Genomic DNA, 24375 nt, shown 5'->3' with positions numbered 1-24375 from the left:
TGCTCAAGGGAGGAGAAAGCATTTGTAGAAACGGCGGAGCAGAAGAGACCCCAGTTCAACACGCCAGAGGGCTGGTCCAGTTTGGCTCTTTCCGACTGCTCTCCCGTGATTGCTTTCTCAACTTGTCCATCATTCCAATCCACTCTATCTACTGGCTGTAGTGTTTGCCACTCGGTTCCGCCGCGCTGACTCCCATTGGGCTCCCTCCGGCCGAGGCCCCGCCCCGCGAGCTGGGCACCAGCCCTCGGGCGCCTAGGAGATAGAGTGCGGCGTTTGCTCTGGGCTGGGGGAGGCGGTGGCGGAGAAGGAGGAGAAAGAGGAGAAGGAGGAGCGGGGCCAGCAGGAGGCACCGGTGGCGACCCGGCTGTGGTGATGGTGCAGGTGCCCGGGTTCGGCGCGGAGCTGCCGGGCTGAGTGGCGCCTCCACCGGAGTCCGCAGCACCGCGGCATCTCTCCCGGGGGCGGGCGAGCGGGAAGATGCTGAGCAGGTTGATGAGCGGCAGCAGCAGGAGCCTGGAGCGCGAGTACAGCTGCACCGTGCGGCTGCTGGACGACAGCGAGTACACCTGCACCATCCAGGTCAGTGCCGCGCCGCCGGCGGGACCCTCCGCGTCACCCGAGTCTGGCCAACTTGGCCCGAGACTGCTACCTCAGAGTGGCTCCCCCACCCCGAAGCTTTGTCCGCCCCTGGTTGCAGAGGACGGCCGGGTTGCAGGGTGCCTCTGCCGGAGCCCCTGTCCGGGCCCGGGCACTGGGCGCTTGGCGCCTCCACGGGGCAAGTCCCTTCCTCCTGGACCCCCAACTTATTCCCTGCTCTCTCCCGGGGTAAGGGTGCTCCATCCTGGCTTCCGGAGCCAGCCCAGGTTGGGAGCATCTTCCGCGGGCGTCCGAGGGAGGCGGGCAGGGCTGGAGGCTCCTTCCCCTGCCGCCCCGTCGGGGGACGGAGCCTTTGGTTCTCCGGCTTAACGGTTCTCCGTTAAGGATGGCCAGCAGGCTTTTCTTATCTCTCTTTGCTTGGAAGGATAATGGTCTGTGTCATAATTCACCGCCACCCCCCTCCCGCCCAGCATTTCTGAGTCAGAGCTTTCCGAAGGTAGAACTGAACGCGCAGCCCATGCAGAGTGGCCTATGGAAGGGAACCCATCCAGCCCTCTGGGTGTTAAAGGTCTAGGTCCCCCTCCCGCTGTTCACTCCCCAAATCTTATTCTGTTGGGCAGTTCTGGGGGTCGTGAGGTGAAGATTTGGCAACAAGTCCCAGCTATTTGAGGGCTGACGGCGGCGAGAAAGAATCAGTGACTTACAAAGAACGCCAACAATACGATAATGCTGCACAGCATTTCTACACAACCTGATATTTTTGAAAGGATTTTTACAACCCCTGGCATATGTTCCTTCACTACTGCTGTGTGGCACGTAACGAGTAGTAGTCTTTCCCAGGAACGCAGTCACAGCCCTCCCTCCTTTGTAAAGTCAAAGATAAAAAACAAAAAACATTGACAATGCTCTGGTGTTTAGTTCAGCAGCCGGGTGGATCCTGCTCTCTCTGGCGGAAACTGTTCTTTCTGGAGAAGCAAATTGAGTTGGACCCAGAGGGGTCTCACCTGATCCCTATTTGCAGCAAGAAATCAGAGAGGGCTTTTCGCCTCAGGTGTGGCAGACAAAAACTGTCTGCCCTGGGTCCTACCCTCTTTGTCTCCCTGCCGCCACCTGATTTATTTTAGTTTGTTTATTTATTTAATTAATTTACTTATTGCTGACAATGCTCAATAGTGGAAAATAGCGGTGTGGGAGAAAGACGCTGGGTAGTATATGAGAGCAGCTGCCTCTCCTGACTGCGTGCTCAGTTCATCCTTCTCTCCACTACCCTTCCCCCGCCCCCCACTAAAACCAGCTCTGGGCATAAGTGATGACTGCTGCCAAAGACCCGAGAGGGTAGAGAAAGAGAACAAAATCTCTTTTTAAGGCCACTTAAGTACAGATTAAACAGTCATAAAGATGCTAGCCATCAAGTGAAAGGATTGTTGTAGTTGAATATGATGGAGATGTTATGTATTTCTTTCCTTACTGAATAAGTGGCATGCTATTTTTTGTTTCTATTGTATCTTTATGTGTCACGTACAGTTTTTTGCTTTTTAGTGGGGGAGGAGAAAACATGGAGTTGACATTTTCACCATTTGAATACACTGTATAGAGCTTTTAAAGTATTTATCTTTTTGTTTTAAAATTTAAAACATTTACACAATAGAATATCAAGGGCAGTACAAGATTTAGACCTCATGAGTCCTAAAAAATACTTTTGGGGTATACATGCGGTGAAATAAAATTTCTAGGACAGATCATTAACTTTTGCCAAGGTGTAAAGTAAAAATGAAACACAATTCACGTCTCTACTCTGCCAGTGGTAAACTTGTGGTTTTAAGGTATTACAATAAGGCAACTGTTTTTTTCCCAGTTAGTGGAAACTTTAAAGTTGGTTGATTGGTATTACAGTTGTGGGTAGTTTTTATTACCATTGAAAGAATACTTAAGCAGGACTTCCTGGATTTATGCTTACTATATGGTTGTGTTTATTTTCCTGATGGTCTTACTTTACATTATTATAATTTAGTGTTATAGAAATTTAGAAAAATTGGAAATAAAAGATTAAGCTTAGTGTAATATGACCATACAATAGTGAGTGTCCACTGTCTAGACATGTTAATGATTGTGCATTGTGGTTCTTGCATGAAATCTAAAAAACACAGGACTTCTAAAGTATATGTAATATTGTTATTTTGGGGCACCATTATTGTGAATTGCTTTTGCTTTTACCTATGTGAGGAAATATAAGAAAAGACAGTATCTTATGTGAAATTAACATTTTGTTTATATAGCTTGTCTGAGCATTTAGACATTGAGCTTTTCTTAGAAACTTTTCCTGTTGTGCATTTCTCTGTGTGTGTCTGTTTGTATGCTTATTTGTAAAATACTGGGCATGGGGTCTTTTGAATAAGTATTGAAAGAAACTGTTAGCTACTTATTAGGTTACAGCAATATTCCCAACATTTTAGGAATTGCAGTACTGTATATTTAAATCTGGTGACAATTTGAACTCTTTTTTTCTTAAAGTATTATGTGCCATATTTTTTGTTTAAATAAAGTCTGTACTTTAGAAAGATTTCTAAATGCTTCTTGACATAATTAGAGACCACTTAGTGTAGTACAGAATCAAAAATGTATCACAGGGTTAGAGTTGTAATAGCCATATTTGTAGGAAATTCTGTCGGAAGTATTGGTCTGTCCTTTCATATTGCAGCAGTCATACTGATCTGGCATTTAGGATGTGATTGCCTTATATCCTCTCAGTGATGAAAATGCCTTATATCCTCTCAGTGAAGGGTGCCAAAGTTACCAGACTATTCTTTTATTCTTTGTGATATGCAAATGTGTTTGTAGACCATGAGAAATGAAAGTACATACACACAGGAGGGTTGTAGTATGCATATAGTTGCTCCCTGTGAAGAACATTGTTAATAGCTCCCTGCCAGTTTTGAAGGTCATTGTTTCATAAATGCAGATCTGGTCCATATTTTTCACACATCTGTTTCATTTTATGTATATCTATATTTATTTACCACATTTACTACCTTACTTTGTTATTTTATTTGGGGGAAAAATAAAAAAAACTACCTGGTATCTTTGAATTCAGTATAATGAATTGAGTCATATAAATGCTGAGGTACATGAAATCCTAAGGAATAGATTTTTAACTATATTTTGGCTTATAACAGTTTATAAAATATTAAGCATATATGTTTTATAAATGCCAGTAGAAATATGTTAAAAATACATACTTTAAGTCAGAAATATTAATCACTTTTGTGATTATTGAAAAGTAGAGCTACCCTAGAAATGAATTTGATTTTACTGGGAACGTATTGAAATAACTCCTGATTAAACAGCTAGGTTAAATTAGTTTTTGAAAGTAAAGTACTACCATTAATAAAACGTGTATGTGTGTGTGTGTGTGGGCAGAAGAAATTCTATAGTGGAACTAAGGTTTGGATTTGATTGTGGCTCAGCCACTTATTAACTGTGGGATCTAGATAAGAGTAAGAGAGGGAATATTAAGGGAGAGAACAGATCTAAGCCCTGTATTTGTCAGGCCCTCTACCTGTGTTGTATTATATCATGTACCTCACAACAACATTGTACCCCTTGTACCAGCTGAAGAAAATGGGGTTGTGGGTTGGTGGCAGAGCTGATGTTTCCTGAATGGCTAACTCTGTATAAGACTGTCTGCTAGGTGCTTTGCTTATACCTTATATCAACCATTTGAGAGGTAGGTGATATTATCCTCATTACACAAATGAGAGACAGGCCCAGATGAAGGGACTTGCTCAGAGCTAGCAGGTAGTTATATTTAATTCCTGATTCTTTTGTCTCTAAGTCCCGTCTTTGTTCTTTCTCCATTCTGACTCCCTAAGTCACTTCACTTGTCTGTATCTTAATTCCTCTTTTATAAAATGGGAATATTAATACTTATTTCATAGTAAGGAGAAAATTATTTGGAAATATTAGAAATAATAAGGAACATTTTAAAAGAGTAATACATTTAAGTTGTGCCTAATTCTATGCAAATTGAAAATAGGATTGAGCAGTGTTTTACATAAGCTACAAATTCCTTTAAGAGATAAATGTCAATGAAATTGTGAAATCCAAGGCTGGGGTGGTTGGAATCTTTATTAGAATTATTCTTTAAATTTTAAGAGTTCAGGTTTGCTTTCCTTCTATCCTACCACGTTTTTGGCTTTAGAGGGGCACTTATTGCTTAGACTGTGATTTGTCTTCTCTAAGAATTTCTGCTTCATATTTGCTAAGTGGAGTCCTTGGTTTCATTAGTGCAAAAGGAATGTTATTAGAGAATTTGGATAATTTTATTCACGGAAGAGAACATAAAGTGGTTGTATTTTCATAAATATTTTTTTAAATTTTGTTTTAAAATAATTATGCTGTCTCAGGGTCTCTGTTATAATAACAAGTCAGACTGACTCTTGATACCAAGATAGTTCCAAAATTAGCCTTCTAGAATTCTAACAGCACTTGTGTTCTATTTCTTTATTTGTATGTTAAAACATTTATTATATAAAATGAAGGCAAATCAGCCCTTTTTTGTACAGAAGGTAAATTCTGGATGTGTATTTTTGCTCTTATTCTTTTTCTATTTGTAAAACTACTGTTTAAGAAAGTGGCAGTGGCATCCAAGAGAAACCTAGAAGCATTCAACACAGCAGATTTACCCAATGCTATTTGTATGAATTTGCATTCTATTAAATACTTGGAATGAATATGCTAGATGAGGCAATTCAACATAGTGTAAAATAAAAGAGCATGTGGTTTTTGAGTCTTCTGTTTGTTACATTGTCCAGAGACTCGTTTATCGTGTCTGTGCTGTCATTAATATGACACTTAAAAAAAGAGAGATGTTTGCCAAAATAACATCATATAACCTAAAGACCAAAAGTAGTCATTTTTGTTACGTGTTTGTAGTGGTTTATGTATAGGAATAAAATGTGTAACTCAAAATAAGAGGAAGCAAGGCATTAATTTTAGAAGTAATTTACCAGTGATGTAATAATTACTATGTTAAAATATTTTGGATTATTTTAAGAACTTTATTTTCAGGTAGATTAAACTTTAGAACTTATCAAGGAGAGACTAAGAGAACTAATTCTTAAGACCTAAGAATTTACTGCCTAGTTCAGAGCTTTACATAGTTGTGGTTCAATAAATATTTGTTCTGATTAGTTTGTGCTACATGATTGCAGTGTCAACTTCAACACTAAACTGTCTTATACTTGAAAACAATAAACATGTTTCTAAGAACTGTATAACCCTCCTTATAGTTTCAGCCCATCCATTTCCAAACCATTTTGCTCAGCACCCTTCTCCCTGGTGGGAAGCACAGTATGTGCTTCTTTACATAAAGTGTGGTTCTTTGTGGAGCCTTTGAGGTCTCTGATAATTTTCTGCAATTATCTTTTGTTGAATTAGTAAAGCACCTGTGATTTTTTAAATTTGTCTTGTAGGATTTCAAGCTTTTTGGGTCCCTCTTCTCCTCTCATCATTCCAGGTTTAGAAGGCTTAGGTCAAGTGAACACTGCATAGTGCAGTGCTTCATGGAGCAGCAGAGGTCTGGCAGAATTAATCAATTAATTAATTAATTAATTATGCTGAGTATAGGCCATAGATACCTTTACTCCTTTCCCCTAAGTTAGTATCACATAAAATGCTCTCCTCACAGACTCATTTTCTAACCTTTTGCCCAACAGGAAATGAGCCATGTTTCTTAACCTGTTTCTAATTATGTCTATTTTAAGCTGACTCGACTCTCTCTCTGATAGCCTCGTCTGTAACATTCTGTATGACTCTGCAGATCCTGTTTCATGGCGCACCCTCTGGAGGGTCACTCTTCTTCGGCTGTGTCTCACCAGAGCTTGTACAATAGATGCAAATATCATGGAAGATTGGCGGTAGTCTTTCGGCTTCAGTATCTCACATATGTGGTGCTTAGGTGGAGGGAGCTGCTTTCCTGGAGGTCAGGTGGCAATTCTTGCCCCTCTGTTCGCTGGCCTTTGACCTTTGGGGCTCAGGCCACCCACCTTAATGGTTTTCTCATGCAGCCGAGAAATACAGAGAGTACTAAACCATCTCCAGTCCTGTGTTGCAGAGGGAACAGTGTTTTCCCTAAGCAAGCAAAACACCTTGTCATATGTCCATCGTAGCTGTGTCTTCCATTCCTTTAAGATCCTAGAACCTGATGACCAGTGTAAGTTTTTGAACTTTTACAAACATTTTAAATATAGGTAAGGCCAAAGATAGGTTAGGGAGAACAGTTTCTGTGGGAGGACAATCTCTAGATTTAACTTATGGACCTCTTGCTTCCCAAGGCCACCTGTGATCCTCATTATTGTTGTCAATATTTTGAACAAAATAGAGCCTTTGTGTTGGTCTTTCACCAATTGTAATTGATGTACTGTTTCTAAGAATGGTGTTTTACCATCGTGGTCTTTCCAACCTAATTGTATCACATCCTAGATTTGGAAGGCAGGAACTTGTAGACTCTTAGGTTCAAACTCTCCAGGCTTTTGCTTGATAACATCAGACTAAAACACAACTTGTATAAATCAGGTCCTCTAAGGAGATCCTTCCGTGCCATGCTCATACAGGCAAAAATAATTAGGCCACATGCTTGGCAACAACGGAGTTTGTGTACAATAGCTTCATTCACTTGTCTACAGAAACACCCCTTTGACAGTGATTATAGCTTTCATTCCCCCTCCTGTCCTTCTGACTCCCTGTCTAACCATGGCCTCATCTGCTGGTCCATATTTAGAGATATTATACCACTCCAGAAATGCTTTAGGATTCATTCCTATATGTTAAGAATAATTTCAAAGCCTCGGGCAGCCACTGCCGACCAAGGGGAGCCATTCAATATCAGGACCAAACATAGCTATTACGCCTTATTAGAACCATCTTATTGTGCCACAACTCTTGCAGAAATTGTGAACTTTGTAAAAGGCAAGGGGAACAGAAAAAGGGATAGATTAAAACAGTGGCTTCTCACAGTGTGGTTTGTGGATGAGCCCTATCAGTTTCACTTGGGTACTTGTGAGAAATGCAAATTTGTATCCCACTGCAGACCTAGTGAATCAGAAACTTGGGAGATAGAGCTCTGCAATGTTTTAACAAGTCTTTCAGGTGAGTCTTATGCTTGCTGAAGTTTGAGAATCACTACTACTGGGTTATATAGATATTTAGTAGATGAAGTTGATGAGTCTTATTGTTTGACTAGATATAAAAAGTGAGGGAGAAGAAGTCAAGAGTCAATCTCACATTTCTAACCTTTGATTTTCTTTGCAGTGGCCTTAATTGATTTTCTGCCCTTGTAAGGTAAGAGTTAGGTTGTTTGCAGATATGCATACCTCTCTGCAAGTGGGCAGGGATCTAAAGATTCTACAGTGGGTCATAATTCCTGTTTGATGCTCTTGTATTTATTGGTTAGTTTTAATTTTGTATTCCCTGACCTAAAAATTGTATGTTGTTTTACATTTGTATATTGATTTTCAAGAAAATCATCATGACTCAAAGCACTGGGGGATTAGGAAGGAGTAAAAGCCCCTAAGAGAGCCAGGGGATTGCAAACATGTTAATAGCAAACTGTAAAATATCCTGCAAGTCAGGGCTAAAACAGGGTGATATGCTGTGGCTGTGCAAATGTGGGGGACTCAAAATTAATAAACATTTCTCAAAGGAGGTAAAATTTGAACTAGGTCATGAAAGAGTTCCAAAAGCAGAAAATGGGCTATGGGGGGATGGGTGAAGGGCATTCCAGGCTGAGGTAACAGCAGGCTACTTCTAGGTAGAAGAGCTAAAAATGTAAAGCCAAATATACTTAGTCTTTCCTTTACTATGTTTATTTGACTTACTCTGGTGAAGTTGAGTCAAACAACACAAATCTATTTGTCAAGGAAAAATTACTATCAGCAAATTTTAATCATTCTTGACATGTTCAGAGGAGTCAGTCTAAACTAAAATAAATGCCTAAAGCTGATGTTGAATTAAATCTAATTCCAAAACTATATAACACAAATTAAGATTCTTCATAAAGCAATGGCACCATATAACGAAAAGTTAGATCAGATATCAACCTTCATTCTGTGACTGCAGCAACTACATGTGAATTTCATTTCCGAGAGACCTCATCTCTGGCATCAGTTTAGTTATCTAACCAAAAAAGAGGGTATCCAATTTCAACATTTAGCTGATGTTTGATAATCCTTTGACCAATACAGTGCCGCCAAAACTGTGCATTAACAGGTAGGAAATGTGACCCACAGAGCCCTGAAAGGCACTCTTAGCGTCTCTGTTCATAAACCCAAGTGGTCACCAAAAATAGCTTTGCTGGAGGATGAAGAAGTGCTGCTTTGGATTCCCCAGCGAGCAGAGGCCTGCCAGCTCTGAAGTTCCCAGCCCTACAGAGGGTGCACTTTTAGCCCTCAAAACAATGCCAGGCCAGAGCTTTGGGAATGGGAGCCTCCATGAGAGCATTGCTTGGCATTTGGGCAATTGATGTTCGGCAGAATGCCAATGCTAATAGGTTATTTTGCTCAGAAAAGGAGAAAAAGAAGGGATAGTCTAAAGACTGATGAATAGGGGAACGACTGACAATACAGGCACTCCACTTTGTTGGAGAGATTAAGGAGGCTTGCTGTGAAATAGTATTGTGGGAGCCAGATAAATTAGCAAAGGCCCACAGGCCCAAGACCTAAAAGAAATAGTGGTACCTCAGAACAGCATGCCCCAGGGCATGCCCAAATGTCTGGCCACTTTCATTGAACTTGTTTGTAGTAGGAAAAAGCCAATCCTTATGAACCCTCATAGTCTAGTATTTCATCCAGGCATTTCACAGTCAGGCAAATTATCCTTTGCCTCCAGGCAGGTGCAAAGCTTTCTTTCTCTATAACCTGACTTAACTCAAGAGCCTCTAGTCTGGGTCCCAGACTTATTTTGAGGAGACTTAAGTGGAAGAGTTGGCTTTAGGAGTCCCAGTGGATTCCAAAATCTCTAGGCAGGAGATGCTACTGAGAACCTGCTTGACGTGAGCCAAGTAGATAAGAATATTGATCACAACACAAGGAAGCAGAATTAATCACTTTACCTAAGGATCTCAAGTACTTCTAGGGGTAATTTAGGCTGGAGAAGGCATCAGCCTGCCCTCTTCAGATTTTTACCTCTAGAAAAATCCAGATTATCCCCCTGAGTTGTTATGGAAGTGGAGGTTTTATAGGCCAGAGGACTCTCTGGACTGGCAATAATGTCTGGGATGTTTTGAGGTGTATTGAGCCTGAAGTTTTATGGTACACACTCATCTGTACAACAGAACATCCCATCAACTATTTGGAAAGCCACTTAGAAGTTGGTTGTTGAGAGATAAAAGTCTGATCAAAGTATGAGGTAGTTCTAGCAACTTTAATCTATGCTAAGATTTAGATTCCAATACATGTGAAATAGGTTTTTTTTAAAAAAAAATAGGAATTTGCTTGGTGTAGCTGCAGGACATAAGATAACTGAACCAACCAATGCAGTATCAGATTTCATAAGCAGCATAACTGATATGAAAAAATTGATAGTTTCTTTGCTTATTTTTAAATATACCTTGGGTAATTTAGATAAGCTTCTTTAAATGAATAGCCACAGTATAGAAAGCACATCTAAGAATTGTTTCCTAATAACTTTTATGGTAAAGGAGAACACATTACTCATTCAATTTTAATATTGGGTACACTTTAAAATCTGATTATTTTTAAGAGACAGATATTATATTGTCCTGCTGCAAATTAGATTTTTTAGTGTCATTATAAAATATTATGGACTACTCCTACTAGTAATCTCATAAAACATAGCTTATATAGTATACCTTTAGTTCCTGGTAGAAAGAAAATGACAGAAGTGGATAAATTACTTTCTCTTTACTTCCTAGATTCCACAATTTTATTTTCTACCATCTTTTCTTTTTTTAAAGTATATTTTATTGATTATGCTATTACAGGTGTCCCAATATGTCCCCCTGTGCCGCCTCCTGCCCAGCACTCTTCTTCCCTCCAGCAACCCTTCCCCCTCAGTTCATGTCCTTGGGTCGTGCACAGAAGTTTTGGCTTCTCCTGTTTCCAGTACTTTTCTTAACACTCCTATCTATTTTTTAAATATATTTTATTGATTATGCTATTACAGTTGTCCCATTCCCCCCCTTCATTCCCCTCCACCCACACACTCCCTCCCCCACCATTCTTTCCCCTTAGTTTATAACCACGTGTCTCAAGTTCTTTAGATTCTATATTTCCCATACTATTCTTGCCCTCCCCCCCTATTTGCTACCTACCAGCTATGCTACTTATTCTCTGTACCTTCTCCCCCCTTCTCCTCCTCCCACTCCCCTGTTGCTAACCCTCCATGTGATGTCCATTTGTATTGTTCTGCTCCTGATCTGTTCTCTTAGCTTGCTTTTATTTTAGGTGTGGTTGTTAATAACTGTGAGTTTGCTGTCCTTTCACTGTTCATATTTTTATCTTCTTGTTCTTAGATAAGTCCCTTTAACATTTCATATAATAAGGGCTTGGTGATGATGAACTCCTTGAATTTGACCTTATCTGAGAAGCACTTTATCTGCCCTTCCATTCTAAATGAAAGCTTTGCTGGATAGAGCAATCTTGGCTGTAGGTCTTTGAATTTCCTGACTTGAAATACTTCTTTCCAGCTCCTTGCCTGTAAGGTCTCTTTTGAGAAATCAGCTGACAGTCTGATGGACTAAAATGAATCGAATGGACCAGAAGGAAGAAAAAAATTGACCAAACAGAAAAGAATGAAGAAACAAGAATTCAAAAAATGAGGAAAGGCTTAGGAACCTCCAGGACATCTTTAAATGTTCCAACATCCAAATTATAGGGGTACCAGAAGGGGAAGAGGAACAGCCACAAGTGGGACACTTTTTTGAACAAATCATAAAAGAAGAACTTGCCAGTCTGGCAAAGGTAATAGACTTCCAGGAAGTCCAGGAAGCTCAGAGAATCCCAAAGAAGTTGGACCCAAGGAGGAACATACCCCTGTCTGTTTTGTACCTACTAATTATGCTTCTTATTTCCTGCACATTTTCCCCCATTCTTCATCTTCTCCATCCCAGCTGGTAATCCTCTAAATAATATCCAGATCTATGATTATCTTCCTCTTCTGGTTGTTTGCTTAGTTTTTATTTTTTTTAAGATTTTATTTTTTATTTTTTAGAGAGAGGGTGGGAGGGAGAAGAGAGGGAGAGAAAAACATCAGTGTGTGGTTGCCACTCATGCATCCCCTACTGGGGATCTGGCTTGCAACCCAGGCATGTGCCCTGACTGGGAACTGAACCAGTGACCCTTTGGTTTGCAGGCTGGTGCTCAATCCATTGAGCCACACCAGCCAGGGCCTTTGTTTTTTTTAGATTCAGTTGTTGATAGTTGTGAGTTTGTTGTTCCTTTAATGTTCATAATTTTGGTCTTCTTTTTCTTAAATAAGTCTCTTCAGCATTTCATGTAATAGTGGCTTGGTGATGATGAACTCCTTTAGTTTTACCTTGTCTGGGAAACACTTTATCCACCCTTCTATTCTAAATGATAGCTTTGCTGGATAAAGTAATCTTGGTTATAGGTCCTTGCTTTTTATCACTTTGAATACTTCTTGCCAGAAAAGAAAATACTTTCTTTTGAGAAATCAGCTAGCAGTCTTATGGGAAATCCTTTGTAGGACCCTATCTGCATTTCTCTTACTGCTTTTAAGGTTCTCTTTTTATCTTTAACCTTTGGCATTTTAATTATGATGTGTCTTAGTGTAGGCTTCTTTGGGCCCATTTTGAGAATCTTTGTGCTTTCCAGACTTGTATGTCTATTTCCCTTGCCAAATAAGGGAAGTTTTCCTTCATTACTTTTTCAAATAAGTTTTCAATTTCTTGCTCTTTTTTTTTCTCCTTCTGGCATTTCTGTGATTTAGATGTTGACACTTTTGGACATCTCCCAGAGTCTTCTTATATTCTCCTTGTTTTTTTGAATTCTTATTTCTTTATTCTTTTCTGATGGAGTGTTTATGTATTTCTTATATTCCAAATTGTTATTTGAACCCCAGCTTCCTCCACTTCACTGTCAGTTCCTTGTGGATTTTCATTTCACTTTGTGTAGCCTTCATTTCTTCTCAAGTGTTTGCTGTACTCAATGACTTCTCTGAGCATCCTGATTACCAGTTTTTTGAAGTCCGCATCTGATAAATTGGTTATCTCTATTTCACTTAGTTCTTTTTGGGGGGTTTTGTTCAGTTCTTTTGTTTGGGCCATATGTCTTTGTCTCCCCAACTTGGCAACCTTCCTATGTTTGTTTTTGTGTATTTTGTAGACTTGCTTTGACTCCCTGTTAGCACACCTGTTAAGTTGTAAAGGGGGGAGCTTTAAATATTCACCAAGGTGAGAGGCAACCTGCTTCACCACTTTGTGGTGCTGTGTTGGGGGGAAAGGGGGTCTGAGAGGAGACAATGCCACTGCCTCTAGAGGCTTGCCTGGCGCTTCCCCTGTGTCCAGTTACTTCACCCACTTCCTATATGTGACTGGAGCCCTCCCAGCTGCTGTCCTGGTGATGATTCCCACAGTGGGTGGGTTTGTGTGAGTTCTAGGACCATGCAGTCCCTTTAAACACACCCTCCTGAGAAAACAGCCATTTCTTCTGCCACCCGAATTTCCACTGGTTTTTACAGCCAGAAGTTGTGAGGCTTTATCTTCCTGGCGCTGGAACCCCAGGCTGCATGGTCTGTCCTGGGGCTGGGATCTCTCACTCCCAAGGTATCCCTCCCAATTTTTATCTACCACATGTGAATGGGGAATCACCCATTTTGCTGACACCTCCTCTCTGCGCTGGGTCGCTGGGTTGTCTCCTGCTCAGCTTCCTGTCTCCACCCCTCCTACCTGTCTGTGTGAATGTGACTTCTTTTAATCCTTGGTTGTTGGACTTCCACACAGTATGGTTTTCTGGTTGTTTGGGGTGTTTCTTGTTTTGAGTTTAGTTGTGATTCTTCTTGTGTTTCCATAAGGAGGCGAAGCATGTCTACTTATTCCTCCATGTTGATGCTAAGTCCCTATCATCTTTTCTGACACAATAGCTCTTCTGTTCATTTCTTATTATCTCCCTTGTTTTATGCTAATTTATACCTTGGGCCACACATTTAATACATTTTTCATCATCATTTCTTATTTTTCTTTTGTTCTTTTTTTTAAAAAAGTTGTCTTATCACCATTTCTATTGCCATCACTGCTAAACTATACCTTTGATTATGGTCATATTCTTTGTGTGATGACCGTAGCTTTTATGTTGGTGGTGGCAGGAAGTGTTAAAAAAGGTTCAATCATTACTTATGTAAATATACACTAAAATACTGTGATACATGTCCTTTAATTTTAACATGAGTGTCATGTATTATAATTGGAGCTTAAAGTGATAATACAAACAAACATCTATATAAAGTGACATCTTGGGTCTGGACTGAGTACTATATGTTCAGAATTTTCTGTTAACTCGTTTTGCAATTATTTCTTAACGGATGAATAGATCCAATGAGACTATATGTCTACTGTGACTTCAGGCCTGGCACTTAGGAATTGAGTGGACATGGTGACTATTCATGGCCAGGAAAGTGTTTGCTGCAGACAGCTGTTAGCGAAATTGGAGGGAGACTGAAAATAATTGACTAAAGGAAGAAACGTAAAATCAAAATCAGAGAAACGGTCAGGATGGAGTAAAATGAGGCCAAAACAGAAATATGTGGTCAGAATCTGGAGGGACAATCTGGAGAAGCAGGTAGGGGATAATGAAAGGATATTGGAGATGTTTTTCTGTTTCTGCAGCTGTTTTTGATAGTAGAGGCTTAATGGTTTAAGGTTTAAGAGGTTAAACCTTAGAGGTTCAAGGAAGCTCTCTGGACTTGCCCCCCATGTGGGAATGACATTTACAATATTCAACCATCAGTGAGTCACAATGAATACCTCACTGGTATTCAAGTCTCTGGTAGAGTGCACTGGAGCTGGGTCTAGCTAGGTCCCTCTGCTGGGTCATATACAATTTAGTGATGAATCATGGAAATGGGTTTGAGAGTCATCCCACAGAAGAGAGGAAAAGCCTCTTTGGGCTATTTTCTGAATGATAAAGGCATATGCCAATATTTTAATGAGCAGCAGGGTTTTATTGGAGCATAACAAAACTGAATCCACCCCTCACTTTGTCAGACTTCTGTCAGGTGGGATAAGATGGGAACTTGCAGGAAGCTACAAGTGCTGAGGTGTTTTTGAGGTATGAGGCTCTCTTATAGTTTTCCTCTTCCTACTGTAGCCTCAATGGTGGCAGGCATCAGAGCTTCCTATATTGCCTCCCCTGACTCTTCATTCGTGCTTGCCAGATACAGGGTTCAAATGGTCTAGGTTTTGCCCTCTTGTGGAGCAGTGGGCCCATCTCTACCTTTCACATACTTCCAAAATGCAACTCTGATCATTTCTTTATTTTATTTTTAAAAGATTTTATTCATTTGTCTTTAGAGGAAAAGGGAAGGAGAGAAGGAGAGAAATATCAATGTGTGGTTGCCTCTCTTGGGTCCCCTGCTGGAAACTGGCCTGCAACCCAGGCATGTGCCCTGACTGGGAATCGAACTGAGATCGTGTGGTTCACAGGCCCGCGCTCAATCCACTGAGCTACACCTGCCAGGCTGATCATTTCTTTTTAAAATCTCTCAAGTTTTTCCTGTTGCCCACTTAATAGTAGCTTTATTTCCTATCATCCTGCATATATATTTTTTCCTGCTGCAGGAATCACCAGCCTCTCATCAAATCACTTCCTTATTCCAGCATGGACTCCCTCCCCAGTGTTGCTGGGCAGTGCCTTGGGGGACCTTATTATAGCACTTACCACAGTGAAGTATAAATATTTACTTACAAGTCTGCCTCCCTCTAGACAGTGAACTGTTTGAAAGGCAGAGATTAAATCTTTGTACCATTAGTATCTAAGGTCTTACCTGGGGCCTCAATAAAAGTTGATTGTAGATGTGTATGAATGAAAGTGCTACTTGTGATAAAGGGGATTATTAATAAAGCAAATGTAAAATTACCCCTGACTCAAGCTAATTAGATTCCAAAAACTGAACATATCAACTTTTCTTTCAGTCTTTAGAGTTATGTTATAGTGACTTTAAAAGGTGATTAGTTAGTGGTGATGGTTGTGCAACTCTAGGAATATATTTAAAACTACTAAATTGAACACTTTAAAGTGATAATCTTATGATGTGAATTTTATCTCAACTTACACATCAATTTCTTGGTTTTGAAAGGTGCTGTAGTTCTATTCGAGATGTTAGCATTGCGGGAAGCTGGGTGAAGGATACATGAAGCACCCTTTATATTAACTTTACAATATCTTGTGAGTCTTTATAATGTGATAAACAGTTTTTAAAAGGTGATTAAATTAGTTTTTCTGAGCAGTTATGCCTATTATATTGTTAGAATATGGTTCAGAATACGACAGAAAGTTTTCTCACTCGATTAGGGTCCAGTTGCTTTCAAAACTATGTAAGATTATTTGTAAGTTTTAATGTAAGATGCTTGAAAATAAAATAAAGTCATTTCTGGTCTAGTAAAAAGATAAATTAAAGGTTTAGAGATATCTTGGTAGTTTTTGTCTTCTTATTTTTTATTATTCCTAATTCTTTTCCCATAATGTTTCTCTGATAGTTATAATGAAAATGAATGTATTGCTGTATTACACATATTATAACATGGTGCCATTATTATGTAATCTATATTGCATATTTTAATTGTAGTGTGTGTAAATTGATCCGTTAGAAATTTTATTGAGCACTTACTGTGTTTTGGGCTTTGTGATAAACACTTTATGTGTACTTTTAATTTAATCCTACCTACTTAATAGGGAAAATATTATTATTACTAAATGCAGATGAATACAATCAAGCTTAGAGATGTTAAATAACTTGCCTAATGTTGCACAGATAGTCACTGGGGGAGCTGGGATTCTGCATGACCTTCTTACTCTGTGCTGAAGCAGGCATTATAGTGGAATGGAAAAACACTGACCTGGGAGAATAGGGAGTCCTGTGTTGAAAGCCTGACTGATTAACTTTGAGGCCTTCAGCAGGTAACAACTTCTCAGGTACAACTTAACCACTCATCTGTAAAATGAGGAGGCTCAAATAGAAGATTCCCCTCTATTCTCTTTTAACACATACTGTGGTTCACAAGAAATTTGTCCACACATGGGTAGTGTTTTTGTGTTCCCATTGTAAAGAATATTTTTTAAAAATGCAAATATTGGACTTCTGGCCAAGATGGAGGCATAGGTAGATATACTTTGCCTCCTCACACAACCAAAAGGGACAAGAAATTGAGAAATAAAAAATAACCAGACCTGCCAGAAAATCTAACTGTATGGAAGTCTGACACCAAGGAGTTAAAGAAGAAACATTCATTCAGACCAGTAGGAGAGGCAGAGAGGATGTGTGGCATGGCAGTGGCTAGAGGACCAGGCGGGCGAGGTGGTGACTGGAGGTTGCATATTTGTGTGCAGATAAACCAGGAGAAAAAACTGGGGAGTGAGCCAGTCTACAAAACCCAGGGTTCCAGTGTGGGGAAATAAAGACTGAAAATCTCTGGCTCTAAAGACCTGTGGGGTTGCAGCAGAGAGAGAAACTCCTAGCCTCACAGGAGAGTTCACTGGAGAGATGCACAGGCTCCTAGAATGTACACAAACCCACCCACCCAGGAATCAGTATCAGAAGGGCCCAATTTGCTTGTGGGTAGTGGCAGAAATGACTGGAAGCTGGGTGAGAGCTGAGCAAGTGACATTGTTCCCTCTCTGATCCCCCCTCATGTAGAATGCCAAAACTCAACGACTTGGGTTGCCCTGCCCTGGTGAATACCTAAGATTCTGCCCCTTACTATGTAACAGGTGCACCAAGACAAATATGGCTCAAATGAAAGAACAGATCAAAACTCCAGAAAAAAAAAGCTAAGCGACCAGGAGATAGACAACCTATCTGATGCAGAGTTCAAAACACTGGTAATCAGGATGCTCACAGGAATTGTTGAGTATGGTTGCAAAATAGAAGAAAAAGTGAAGGCTATGCAAACTGAAATAAAGAAAAAAATTACACAGAACCAATAGTGAAAAGGAAACCAGGACACAAATCAACAGTTTGGAGCAGGAGAAAGAAAGAAACATTCAAGCAGAACAGAATGAAGAAATAAGAATTAAAAAAAAAAAAAGAGAGAGAGGCTGAGGAATCTCCAGGAAAACTTTAAATGTTCCAACATCTGAATCATACCAGTGTCGAAGGAGAAGAGGAAGAGCAAGAAATTGAAAACTTGTTTGAAAAAAATGATGGAGAACTTCCCCAAACTGGCAAAGGAAATAGACTTCCAAAAAGTCCAGGAAGCTCAGAGAGTCCCAAAGCAATTGGACCTAAGGAAGCACACACCAAGGCACATCATAATTACATTACACAAGAGTAAAGATAAAGAGAGGATTCTTAAAAGCAGCAAGAGAAAAGGAGACATTTCCCTACAAAGGAGTTCTCATAAGACTATCAGCTAATTTCTCGAAAGAAACCTTACAGGCAAGAAAGGGCTGGAAAGAAGTATTCCAAGTTGTGAAAGGCAAGGATGTACTTCTAAGATTGCTTTATCCAGCAAAGCTTTCATTTAGAATGGAGGAGCAGATAAAGTGCTTCCCAGATAAGGTCATGTTAAAGGAGTCCCTCATCACCAAGTCCTTATTTTATGACATGTTAAAGGGACTTAAATCTAATAAAAAGATCGAAGATCAAAATTATGGATATTAAAATGACTAAAAACTCACAACTATCAACAACTGAACCTAGAACAAAAACAAACTAAACAACTAGGACAGGAACAGAATCACCCAAATGGAGTTCACATGGAGGTTTATTAGTGGTGTGGGGGAGGATTGAGAATGGGGGAAAAGGCACAGGGAATAAGAAGCGTAAATGGTAGGTACAAAATAGACTGGGGGAGGTTAAGAATAATATGGAAAGTGGAGAAGCTAAAGAACTTATATTTACAACCCATGGACATGAACTAGAAGGGTAAATGTTGGTGGGCAGGTGGTGCAGGGAGGAGGGGAATAAAGGAAAGAAAAAAATGAGACAACTGTAATAGTATAATCAATAACATATACTTAAAAATGCAGCCCTGGCTGGTGTGGCTCAGTGGATTGAGCACGGGCCTGTGATCCACACTATCGAGGTTCGATTCCCAGTCGGGGCACGTGCCTGGGTTGCGGGCCGGTTCCCAGCGGGGGACACACCGGAGGCAGCCATGCATTGATGTTTCTCTCCCTCTCTCCTTCCCTTCCCCTCTAAAAATAAATAAGTAAAATCTTTTAAAAAAATGCAAATATTCCTTTTAAAGACAGAGATGTCGATGGAAGACTTCACTTGGTGACTGTTTCAGTCTATGATTTGGCTGTCAGTTTTGTATAACACAAAATGTAGTATTATCTACTCATTCAACACAGATCAGATTCTGGGGGATTGGCTCATGCTTATTAAAATCATAGCAGGTTTTTTTGTGTTGTTTTTTTGTAATCCAGAATCTCAGTTTATTACATTGGGGTAGTAAATACTAGTTTCTTCCATTGTAGGCACTTCCTTTAGGATCAGTGACTTTGGAAAACCAAATTAAAAGTTGTTTTGGAAGGCAAGGGAGATTAAATGGTTTTGAGAGATATTCTTGCAGTTTGTGTAAAAGCTTATAAGCTATCTCTGTCCTGTAGCAGAGTTCTAGTCATTATGTGTCTTCCAGAATCAGTTTTTCTATCTCCCTGAGTAGTAATTACTAAATGCTGATAAAGTTTTCCTTTGGCCCTTCCCCTACTTCATGCAGATTACTTGAATGTATGTTAATAATACAGCTTTAATTTTTTTAAGGTATATCACAGTCCTATAGGATTGTCCAACCTTTTGGCATCTCTGGGCCACACTGGGAGAAGAAGAGTTGTCTTGTGCCACACATTAAATACACAAACACTAAAAAAAATTAAAAAATGTCATAATGTTTGAAGTAAATTTATGATTTTGTGTTGGGCCACATTCATAGCCATCCTGGGCTGCATGCAGCCTGCAGGCTGCAGGTTGGACACCCTTGGTAGAGAATATACTCTGCCTGCTTTGATCAGACTTAGGTGTTTCTTAAGACCCTATTTTAAATGCTTTTTTCTTCTCTAACTTAGTGGACTTGGCCAGATAATAGTTTAAAATTTTATGTTGACTTTTACTAGTTCATGTTTTTGAAGGGGGTCTATTAAAAAAACCTTTGATTTCAAATTATAAAGGGGGTTCTACATTGGTCCTCATGTATTGGGTTGGCCAAAAAGGCCATATGGTTTTTTCCCTTAAAAATAAAAGACATGTTTTTCATTTTCACCAGTAACATGAGTGATTTGGATATTTTGAGTATGTTGTCTGTCTCCCACATGGTAGAATGTTGTTCCCAATCAACATCTCGATTTGACTGCTATCAACTTCCAATGATCGATTAGACTGTGGAGCATCATCCAGCAAGAAATCTCCAAGTTGAAACTTTACACACCATCTTTGACACATTCAATCAGTCACAACACCTTCTCCATATACTGCACGTATCTTTTTTTGCATTTCAGTTGTGTTTTTACCCTTCTTTTTTTAAAAAAAATAGACTTTATTGGTTATGCTATTACAATTGTCCCAATTTTTCCCTCTTCCCCCACTCCAGCCAGACCCCCCATTCCCTCCAATAATACCCCCTCCACCCCACTTAGTTCATGTCCATGGGCCATGCATGTAAGTTCTTTGGCTACTCTATTTTCTATACTGTTCTTAACATCTGCCTGCCTATTTTGTACTAACCAATTTGTAGTTCTTAATTCCTATAACTTTTCCCCATTCTCTCCCTCCCCCCTCTCAAATGGTAACCCTCCATATAATCTCCATATCTATGATTCTGTTTCTGTTCTGTTTGTTTGCTTGGTTTGTTTTTATATTCAGTTGTGGTAGTTGTGAATTTATTGCCATTTTAATGTTCATAGTTTTGCTCTTTTTCCTAAATAAGTCCCTTTAACATTTAATATAGTAATGACTTAGTGATAATGAACTTCTTTAGCTTTAGCTTGTCCGGGAAGCACTTTATCTTCCCTGTTTGATTCTAAATATTAGTTTTGCTGGATAGAGTAATTTAGGTTGCAGGTCCTTGCTTTTCATCACTTTGAATACTTTTTGCCAGTCCTTTCTAACCTGCAAAGTTTCTTGTGAGAAATCGGCTGACAGTTTTATGAGAACTCCTTTGTAGGACACTATCTGCTTTTCTCGTGCTGCTATTAAGGTTCTTTCTTTATCATTAACCTTTGCCCTTTTAATTATGATGTGTCTTGGTGTGGTCCTCTTTGGGTCCATCTTGTTTGGGACTCTCTGTGTCTCAGGACTTGTATGTCTATTTCCTTTGCCAAATTAGAGAAGTTTTCTTTCATTATTTCTTCAAAGAACTTTTCAATTTCTTGCTCTTTCTCTTCTCCTTCTGGTACCCCTATGATTGGTACATTTGAAGTTGTCCCAGAGGCTCCTTAGTCTATCCTTGTTTTTTTAATTCTTTTTTCTTCTTGCTGTTCTGATTAAATGTTTCTTTCTTCCTTATATTTCCAGTCATTGATTTGATTCTCAGCTTCATCCACTCCACTGCTGTTCCCTGTAAATTGTTTTTTATTTCACTTACTGTAACCTTCATTTCTGCCTGGGTCTTTTTTGTGCTGTTGAAGTACCCAATGAGGTCCTTGAGAATCCTAATACCCAGTGTTTTGAACTCTTCATCTGACAGATGGCTTATCCCCATTTTGTTTAGTTCTTTTTCTAAAGTTATGTTCTATTCTTTCACTTGGGCCATATGTTTGTCTTCTCACTTGGGCAGCCTAGCTGTGTTTGTTCTTGTGTATTAGGTAGAGCTGCTTTGACTCCCTGTCTTAGTTGCATGGCCTATGGTAGAAATGTGCACTGATAAGTTAGATGGGTCGGAGCCTAGGTAATCACCAGAGCTGGGTAACCTGTGTGAACCAGGTTGATGGAGTCTCTGATCTGATGTTACTACTCTGTGACTCTGTGCGTGGCAGGGCTCAGAAAGGGGACACTGCTGCTGCCTGGCCTCTGGTGTTTCTCAGGTAGGAAGCTATCTGCCATCACTCGCCCTGATGCCAGACCCTTCAATTTCTCCTCATATGACACTGGTGCCCTCCCAGCTGCTATCTGGTGCTAGAACCCAGAAGGGGTGAATCTGTGTAAGTCCTAAGGCTGTTTTGGGGCCTTTAAGATGAGAAACCTGGGAATCCTGCAGTTTCTCCTGCCGCCCCAACCCTCACTGGTTTTTACAGCCAGAAGTTATGGGGATTTATCTTCCTGGCATGGGAACCCTGGGATTGATGGTCTGGTGTGGAGCTGGGAATCCTTCACTATTGAGGTATCTATCTCTCTTGCTTTTTATCCACCATACGTGGGTGTGGGACCAACTGTTCTGCATCTCTGGTTTCTATATGTCTCTGTATTTCCTTGTCTCTTACCTTCCTAACTGTCTGGATGAATGTGACTTCTTTAATTTTTTGGTGTGGGACTTCTGTACAGCTCAATTTTTTTGACAATGCTGGGTGATAGTTGTTTTGTAGTTTAGTTGAAATTTTTGTTGTGGTTGTGCAGGGAGGCAAGCTGTGTTTACCTACTCCTCCATCTTGACTGGAAGTCCTTTTCTTGAAATAACAGAGCATAATATGCTGAATATGTTGCTTGCTTCCATTTTTAATATTAAAATGGCTACCCCCAAATTCACCAATTTTAATGTTTTTTATTTTTTTAGATATATTGTATTGATTATGCTATTACAGTTGTCCCATTCCCCCTTTTTCCCCTGCACCCTGCACACCCACTCCCACCTACATTCCCCCAACAATAAGTTTTTTTAAATGCACACTGGAATGACAGCTGTCACAATACAACCTAATAAAATAGTTTTGAATGAAGTTAAAGACAACTAAGTGCTACTAGAGTCATCTTACAGAAAAAAACCCAAACTTTTGGTCCAACCCAAAATAAAAACTATATTTTCACCCTATCATAGGTAACATTGCCATCTATACAAGGCATATTACATATATATTATGGAACATAAGAGTTAATTCTGATGTATTTTAAAGGTTTCCAGTATTCTTTTGCTTAAATTTTCAGTAGTTTTCTTTTTCTTGTACAATGTAAACTTGACTTCTTTAAAAGATTTATTGGAGTACAATTTACATAGATTAAAACTCACTCTTATATAGTTTTCTGAATTTTGACGAATATATGGGTGTTATGTAATCACCATATGTAGACTGTTTTCACCGTCCCTTAAAGTTCCTTTGTGCCCCTTTATGGTTAGTCTCCTGCCCTTCCTGGCAGCTACTAATCTGATTTCTGTCCTTGTAGTTTTGCCTTTTCTACAATGTCATAAAATAGAATCATGAAATATGTAATTTTTTGAATCTGGCTTCTTCTACTTAGCATAATGCTTTTTTAAAAAGATTTTATTTATTTTTAGAGGAAGGGAGGGAGAAAGAGTGGGAGAGAAACACTGAGGGATGAATGAAATATTGATCAGTTGCCTTGCACATGCCTGAACCAGGGATTGGGCCTTCAACCCAGGCATGTGCCCTGAGTAGGAGTTGAACTGGCAACCTTTTGATTTGTGGGATGATGCTCAACCAACTGAGCCATGCCAGTTAGGGTACCATAATTCTTTTTTGAGATACAAATGACATATAATAAAGTTCATCCTTTTAAAGTGTACAATTCAACAGTTTTTAGTATATTTACAGAGTTTGTTCAATCATCAACATAATCTAATTTTAGAACATTTATATCACCTCGGTAAGAAACCTTGTACCCATGATCAGTTACTCCCATTTCCTGTCTCTCTTTCCCCAACAGTCTGCCCAGACAAACACTATTCTACTTTTTTTTTTTTAGATTTGCTTTTTCTGGACATTCCACAGAAATGGTAGCATAAAATATATAGTAACTTACTTCACTTAGCATAATGACTTTGAGGTTCATCCAAATAGTAACTTGTATTAGTACTTCATTTGTTTTTATTCTCAAAGAATTTCCCATGGTATGAATATATCCCATTTTGTTTAACTGCTTATCAGTTGCATTGGACATTTGCATTGTTCAACTTATGGGCTATTACAGATAATACTGTGATCATTTATATATAAGTTTTTGTGTGGATGTATGTTTTCATTTCTCTTGGATAGATACTTAGGAGTAGAATTGCTGGGTCATATGGTGACTAGATGTTTAACGTTTGAGGAATTGCTAAACATTTTCTCAAAGTCGTTGCATGAGGTCTCCAATTTCTTCACATCCTCATCAATTCTAACTATTGTTCGTCTTTTTGATTACAGCCATTCTGTGGATGTGGAGTAGAATATTATTGTGGTTTTGATTTGCATTTTCTTAAGAACTAAAAATGTTCTTTTCATGCTTATTAGCCATTTGTATTTTTTTTGAGAAATGTCTATTCAAATCATTTGTCCATTTTAAAAATGGGATTTGTCTTTTGTTATTGAGTTGTAAGCATTATATATTCTGGATACAAGTTCTTTATCAGATAAAGTAGTCCCTCCTTGTCTGTGGGGAATATGTTCCATGATAGTAGATAGTATCTACTAACAGCAGATAGTACTGTTATACTATCCT

At 39.4% G+C, this 24375-nt stretch overlaps 1 protein-coding gene across 5 annotated transcripts in view; it reads left to right on the top strand.

Moving 5' to 3' along the window:
* Window positions 1-283: 283 nt before the first annotated feature.
* Window positions 284-24375, top strand: part of FRMD5 (FERM domain containing 5) — a 300110-nt gene continuing 276018 nt past the window's right edge. For 3 of the 5 annotated variants that reach the window (XM_037054503.1, XM_037054504.1, XM_037054505.1), the window contains exon 1: window positions 285-579. In XM_037054503.1, the coding sequence (XP_036910398.1) occupies window positions 478-579 (102 nt within the window). In that variant the 5' untranslated portion in view covers window positions 285-477. Of the gene's footprint in view, window positions 580-24375 lie in introns of all 5 variants that reach the window. The other 2 variants (XM_037054501.1, XM_037054502.1) reach the window with 1 other exon arrangement.

This window comes from Sturnira hondurensis, unplaced genomic scaffold (assembly GCF_014824575.4).
Source record: "Sturnira hondurensis isolate 20B ecotype Veracruz unplaced genomic scaffold, ASM1482457v3 Scaffold0008196, whole genome shotgun sequence".
In the NCBI taxonomy this organism is placed as follows: domain Eukaryota; kingdom Metazoa; phylum Chordata; class Mammalia; order Chiroptera; family Phyllostomidae; genus Sturnira; species Sturnira hondurensis.
The sequence above is the reverse complement of the archived record's forward strand: the minus strand, read 5'-3'. Positions and strand labels throughout refer to the sequence as shown.